Consider the following 7,500-nt stretch of genomic DNA (forward strand, 5'->3'; position numbering starts at 1 on the left):
TCGAAGTGATATTGAAGGTTCTGTTCTACTCCGACATCAGGATGATATCCATGTAGCTGTGAATAATTATGACGAGGTCTTACGGTCACTACTGGATAAGTACGCTCCCGTGAAAGAACGAGTTATCTCTGTCCGTCCGTTTGCGCCGTGGTATACAGCTGAAGTCACTGCTGAGAAGCAAAAATGAAAACGACTTGAACGTAAATGGCGAGCATCGAGACTCCCTGCTAACCGTGAGCAGTATGTGCACCAATGTAGCGTTGTAATCAATCTAATCAAGTCTCTTAAGTCAGAATACTATTCGTCTATTATTAAAAAAAACTCTGGTAATCAAAAAGTTCTGTTCAAAACGGTTCAAAAGCTACTTCAAAAGCCAACTGTTAACTGTTAAATACTACCCACTCTCCGAAAACGACCGTATGCTAGCTGATGAATTTGCTACCTTTTTTACTACTAAGATTGATACACTGCATAAAAATCTCCTCGTTAAAAAGAAGGCTCTCATTGACTCGGTTGAATGTGTTAATGTTGAGGTACTTACTATGTCTTCGACTAAATTTTCAACTTTTACTGAGATGAAAATTGATGACATCAGGAAACTGGCTGCAACACTGTTCTCAAAGTCCTGCGTCTTAGATCCATTACCACCTTCTATCATTAAACAATGCACTGACCAATTGCTGCCTACTATTACTAACATTGTCAATCTCTCTCTTCGTGATGGCTGCATGCCTACGTGTCTGAAATCTGCAGTATTGTCACCTCTGCTCAAGAAACCTGATGCGGACTTTTTACAATTCAAGAACTTTAGACCCATCTCGAACTTGAAGGCGCTATCGAAGATTATTGAGAAAAGTGTTGCTCTCCAGTTAAACAACTATCTGATCAGGGGCACCCAACGAGAATATAGTTCAAAACCACTTAAACATAGCATTGTTAAACGTATTTTAGTATTTAAACGGTAGATATAGGCATATTTTTATTCCCTAAATTTTTTTTATCTGTTCGGATTCCCTAGCTGAAAGTCTAGTGATCCGAAAATTATAGAGATCAAAACTTACCTTTTCGAAAATTTCAGCCAGAAAAAAGGCTCCCGAAAATTCTAGGTGACCTTTTTTGGGTAAAAATCCGTTCCAAATTTATTGCCAAAGCTTAAAGTGCTACTATGACCAATAATCAATTCCACTTTTCTTTTGTATTTCAAAACTATGTTAACTGAACACTAAGTGACCGAAGTTTTAAGCCTTCATTTCAAAAAGACACCTGTTTATTTTGGCTGAAATTTTACTAATTAATGGTCAGCCATTACTAACTTTAAAATCTTGAGAGAGCTGGATCGAGGATAAGGTGACGTCAAAGATTCACGTTTTTAAAAATGTAATGAGTGTGCACGCGCGTAAATTAATTTGCAGCACGGGCGATTCGAGCTTTCAGACTTTTAAACTCGTGTTTTGCATGTCTAATATGCTGCGTTGACACGCTGCAATTTTAAGCTAGTGAGCCTTGACGTCATCTTATCCTCGATCCAACCCTCTGAGGTCCAATCGGTCAGTCCTGAACGTGAGTAATGGCGGACCGTGAAATTCTAAACTTGCAATCAAAGTAAACAGCCTTTGGATAAAATTCAAAGCTCAAGATTTTGCCAGTCAGGTGTCAAGCAAAGACGCCTTCAAAATCTGAAGGAAAAAGGCAAGCGATTTATTATTATTATTATTATTATTATTATGATTATTATTATTATTCATTTTTTTTTGTCATAGTAGCACTTTAAAAAAGTAAACGAATTCAAAACGGGGCAGAGCCTTGCATACGGAACCCGCGCCCGCAGTACGCGTGGCAGTGAAAACTGTGCTATCCTGTCAATCATTTTCCTTTTCATCGGAAACGGTGCATTTCTGTGCGCAAACGAAGTTAATGTCGATCTACCCTGTGGAAAGGACGCCACAAAATGAAGTCTTTTTTCGCCAAGTTAACACGAATAAATACATTATCAATACAGTTTTGACGTCTTCTAGTACTTGATTTGAAAATATCATACTGAATTCGTCCTAAAATAATTAGAAAAAGCACAAATAACAGCCTAAGCACAACTCGAATCGCCGCTCGCCGGCAACCCAGTTTTAGCGTCAAAGTTTGTTGGCCAAGAGTTGCCAGAGTCTTTTAAATGGTTTTCTGGCCCTTTAATTAGGAACAATTGACGTGACGCCGGATAGCACAGTTCTGATTGGTCGATGTAAATTTCAGTAGCTGTCGCCGTGCCGTAGGCACGTACGAGACAAAGGGCCACTGCTGTCACGACGTCTTGGTCCACATGACCCCCACTTGAATAAATTAACTGGAACGCTGCAGCTCAATACCACCCAACTCAGTGCCTTCGGTTTTTGTGTAACACGTACCACAGGCGACCCAGTTTACGCTCACGGAGCGTCTAGTTCACAATCTGGACGAGGCAAACGACATTGTTAAGGCACCGGTATGGCATGAAGTTATGGAGTTTGAAATACAACTCTCCGTGATCGCTTCAGTTACCAGTCACACTTCAATCAACTTGAATTTTACCAGAAGTCTAGCAATTCTACACTCTGCGATCCACCATCTTGTTCTTGTCACGTGTTCCTATATTTTGTCCTTACCAGTCTCTTTCTACGCGGTGTTCAAATCGTCCATACAGTTGTTGTCTTTTACCATCATCCTTTTGCCTCACATTTCGAAAAAAAAAGGTTTCCACGCAGTTTTATTTCCATGATTTAGCCCTTCCACAGATGTTTACTTCACGATCTGAACGTCTCCGTCGGCAAAAATTATTTTTGTGGGTAAAGTCGTTTCCAGTTTTCCGCGAAAATTGTCGCCCTATCGGAGGTAACGCAACTTTTGTTTTATTTTGTACCGCTTTCGAAGAAAAATTTCTTTACTTGTCAAATGATGAGTTAATGAAGGACTACTACTTTTTCCATGTTGTCACATCCTAATTCTTTTAATTAATGGAAATTGATTGAAGTCATAACGGAGAATTGAAAAAGAAATGCCAAAGCTTAGTTCATTTCAGTGAACTTGCCAAGTGGAGCAAAGTTAGTAATTACCTTTGATGCCTGACGAAACTGGACTGGAAGAAAGAAGAGAAAACTCAAAAAAAGTTTTTCAACCTGACTCGATCTTGACTCGAGGTTGACTTGTGATGACTCGTGGTTGATTCGGGCTCGTGGTTGTCTCGTGTTGCGACATAACTCTCTTAGCATAAACTGTTTTTGTCTGTCAAGACTTTGGATTTTCTTAATAACTTGGTGTTGACGTTTTACATTACCATGCTGGGAAATGAACACAGATTCCGGGAAAAGAAATTGAAACTGAAAGGTTAATTCCCCCAATGAATGGGTCTAGTGCGCACTTAATCATGTGACTTCCTTTAATCTTTGGTTCGAGTGCCTTCCGCCATGAAGTTCAAATATCTTTGATCGAAAGATCTCTTGAAAATGAGCAGAATAAGGTTCTCTTTTTTAAGGTTTTCATCGCCAGTGCAGCTTCTACTCTCAGTTTTTGTTGCTTTCCTTGTCAGTTGAACTTTTACGTTAGTGGTATGATAAGCTTAAAAGTTGTTGTTGTGAGAGGAGTAAAAGTCATCTGGCCTAAAGGATACGACTAACGCTCTACCTTGCTTAGATCGCTTCAGACCCGTAGACAGGTTTTTGTGCGAGGGGAGGAGTGCAGTTTAGCGCCGGAGGTGGGAAATTCTAGGGGGGGGGGGGGGAAACGGTGGTGCTCCCCCAAGAAATTTTGAAAAATTAGGTTGTCTGAGACTGTATTGTGGCGTTTTGAAGGCCGTTACTGATGAGTGATGGTGTCAGATGTCATTGCCAAGATCAAGTAACTTCCAGACCGCGTGTTTCAATGTCTGAGACACAATCATTCAATACAAAGCATTCAATTGTTCATTATTCTAACGCCTGAGCATTCGCGTGTCTGTTAGCAGTATTTCATAGCAGTTTCCTCTTTAATTACAGACGGTAATCAGATATGGTTGAAGAAGAGTGTAAATCAGTTTTGATCGTGAATGACTCTGCCGATGCTCAGATAACGTTCTACCTTTACCCCCGATGGGATGCCATTTGTTGGTTGTCTACCGAGTCTATTATTCTCAAACCTGGCAAAAAGCAACTCCATAGCAGCAAGAAGGGATTCCAATTTAAAATCGTTGCCAGATTTAAAGACCAGCGACCGAAGAAAACAATCGTAGAGCTTCGACAGTGGGACGGGGACAAGTTATTTAGGGTCATTGACGACCAAGGAACCAGTTCACCAACTTTCATTGAAGAGATATTGACTGATCAGGTAGAGAAGAGGATATGCCTTCGAAAACGTCAAAGAGATAAAGAATTGATGAAAACCAGGGGGCAGCGCAACCTATATGCGATTTTGGGGCTTGACATGAAGAAAGTTCGTGAGATGTCAACAGAACAACAATCTGAAGCAATTAAGAGCGGATTTCACACACAAATACGTATATGGCACTCCGACCACTATGGGGGAGATGACGAAGTCACCAAGGAGATCCTCCTTGCCTACGAGACCTTACAAAATGAAGAAAAACGCGCTCGTTATAACAATTTAGCTGACTATGACAGAGGCTGGCTGTCTGCAAAACGCTACAAAGTAATTTTGAAACCCGATTGTGTCACTGAAGAACAAAAAAGGACTTACAGGAAAAGGCTTTTGCTCTCTGTTTTGTCAGTGGTGTTGCTCACTGGAGGGATTGCCGCGACCGTTGCCACTGCTGGATTGGCTACACCAGCACTAGTAGCCATTGGAGCTGCATGTGGAGGAGGATTGGTGAGCGCTGGACTGCTTTCTTTACAACATACTGTGAGAACAGAATCCGTTCTAGATGAGTGCCGCTTGAAAGATTGGGCTATGAAGGCAGGCATCGGGTTTTTAGGTGGTGCAATTACTGGGGGTGCTGCTGCAGGCATAACTGCAGGAGTAACCGGTATTGGAAGCATTGCATTGGAGTTGGCTGCCGTAACAACTGGTCAGTACATAGGAATTGGAGCAGTCAAGGGTGCTGTGGGTGGTTTGGCTTTGTCTGTTGCCGCAGATTTAGCAAGGTTTGTGGATGGAAAGGATGTCACATTGAGGCAGGCATGTTTTCGTGCAGCATGCGGGGCAGTAGTGGGTGCTGCAGCAGGTGCAGTAGGTGGGGTTGTCACCAAAGCTATCTGGGGAGCCCAAGCATCCGCTGCATCGGCTAACCCTGAGGGCGACGTAGGAGAACAGGTTGTCATTCTTACCGGAAGAAAACGCATTGGCAATGCTCTGACTCGAACCATTCCCAAAATGGTAACAGAGAATGGAACGGAATCAGTGGTCAGCTGTCCTCTTCAGATGGTCGAGGAGCGATTGGACGAGTCCGTGAAAAATCGAAATCTCTTGGAACACGTCAAGCACGGGCTCATGAATTTTGCCATCAACACTGCCGTAAATGCTGTAAGAGACGTTGCAGCATCTCTGGCCCATATATATAAAGTTGACCGCATATTGAAAAAGGAGATCAAGTATTCATTGACCGATGATGAGGCTAAACCGAGCGAAATCAAATCTTTACCCGCTTCTTACGAGCCTCTCGAGAACGAGGAACCTCCTAGCCCCGTACCTGAAAACGTGGAACCTGTCTTAGAAGAAGTCGGCAAGACGGAGCTTGAAACAGATGAGCAGACCATAGATGGAAAAGTAAAGTATATATCTGAAGGGCTTTGGCGGTCAAAAATGATTGTCACTTTCTTCCAAAACGGAAAAATGGTCACTAAAGAGGTAACAGGTAGCGGAACGTCAATTGATATCCCTTGCATTGCTCGTGAAATCAAGGTGAGGTTTCAAGTGATGCGTCCTTTTTGGGGTGACGTTTGTAAGTACGATCGTTCCCGCAAGTCCTGGTTCAAACCGTACGAGCCTCATATCTTCCAGTACGACACTCCGCCAATTCGCACGTATACTATCAGCGGCAACCTCTGGTGGGAAGCGGTGATGAGAGTCAGCAATGAATATCACGACGAAACAAAAGAGATGTAATATGCGTAGACTTTCGTAACAGACAATCAGCAGCTTTGAAGAAAACGTACTTTACTGATCGCAGTGCCAAGCTCTGTATGTGAGTTTCATGTACATGTCAATACTCTACAATTTTTGACGTTTGCTCGGGATTATTAGAGGACTAAAATAAACCGTAGCTTAAAATATGTACAAGTATAAGGAACGGTTGCGTTTTTGCAAGCGTTGGCCATGTAACACTTTATCTTGCAACAGAATTAACTATTGTAGGGTAGGTAATGTGAAGTAATGTAAAGTGACGTTAGCCTGAGGAGCGGGTGGTTTGGTCAATTTTGAGTGATCGTTTGAATGTAAATGACCACGCGAAAAGGAAGCGAAGGTGGAGGGAGGAGAAGGAGCTTGAAACCGCCTGCAATCAAACCGTCAACATTTTCAAAATCTCCCGTTACCAATCATACCATCCAATCATAGCGCGCGCCTTGTGTAAACATTGGTGGTAATTTTTTTAGTTAATTCGCTGGGTAAAAAAATTTACAAGATCGAACTGAAATTTCAACTTTACCGGTAACGTTTCCCTGTCACATGTTTCTACTGTGCGCGATTCGTCGACAATGATATATAGTGAACAAGTTTTTGTGGAAGTTATTAGAATTTCATTTCAGCACGTTGAGAAATGCCTTGTCGAACGCAACTTTTGCCGATGCGAACACTAGCTGGAGCTTCCCAGTGGATACATCTAGCAGCCGCCAACGAGGTTGCCGTGAGCCCTCATCCTTCAGCTTCTTTAATCTGGGCATACTTCTCAGAGGTGTGATTTATACTGATGCAAAACACAGTTCGCAGGTTGAAAAAAGGTGAAATATTAAGCTTTTGTCAAATCCCTTGGAAGGACCGCCAAAATATCACCTCCATTTATTAGTGGTTTTACGTCTTTCCACTTTTATTTGAGAAGACCAGAAAATCCAAGCTACCGCAAGGAAGTTTTTGAAAACAGATTGTCGGCTCTTTCCGCTCTTTTTTGTCTTTACCCTTTTATGAAAAGGAGAAATAAATTTTGACTGACAGGCGTCAGCCATTCATTCTCAGAATATTGAAATTTCAAGATTTGGCACGCAGAATATTGAAATTTCAAGATTTGGCATGCAGAATATTGCAATTTCAAGATTTCACATGCAGAATATTGCAATTTCAAGATTTCACATGCAGAATATTGAAATTTCAAGATTTGGCACGCAGAATATTGAAATTTCAATTATATTGTATGCAGATTCGCGGTGGGGAGAAAAGGCTGGGGGTGGGGATACTCCCTAAATGACCTAAACGATGAGGTGCAGCTCTACAGGTCATGATGTTTGGCTTCTCTGCAATGATCAACCTGTACATTCGTATGCAGTGACTGTATTTGCTAATCAGTCGCCATTGCAAAATTGTGTGGTTATTGTTTTCGGGTATTTGTTATGT

General features: G+C 41.9%; 1 protein-coding gene across 1 annotated transcript; it reads left to right on the top strand.

The window, feature by feature from the left end:
* The first annotated feature begins 3,973 nt into the window (after positions 1-3,973).
* On the top strand, positions 3,974-6,229 carry LOC137988937 (uncharacterized). The gene has a single exon (XM_068834872.1). It carries the CDS (start codon positions 4,012-4,014, stop codon positions 6,058-6,060), a length of 2,049 nt encoding a protein of 682 aa, XP_068690973.1. The 5' UTR covers positions 3,974-4,011; the 3' UTR covers positions 6,061-6,229.
* The last annotated feature ends 1,271 nt before the right edge of the window (positions 6,230-7,500 follow it).

This window comes from Montipora foliosa, unplaced genomic scaffold, assembly GCF_036669935.1.
Source record: "Montipora foliosa isolate CH-2021 unplaced genomic scaffold, ASM3666993v2 scaffold_435, whole genome shotgun sequence".
In the NCBI taxonomy this organism is placed as follows: Eukaryota; Metazoa; Cnidaria; class Anthozoa; order Scleractinia; family Acroporidae; genus Montipora; species Montipora foliosa.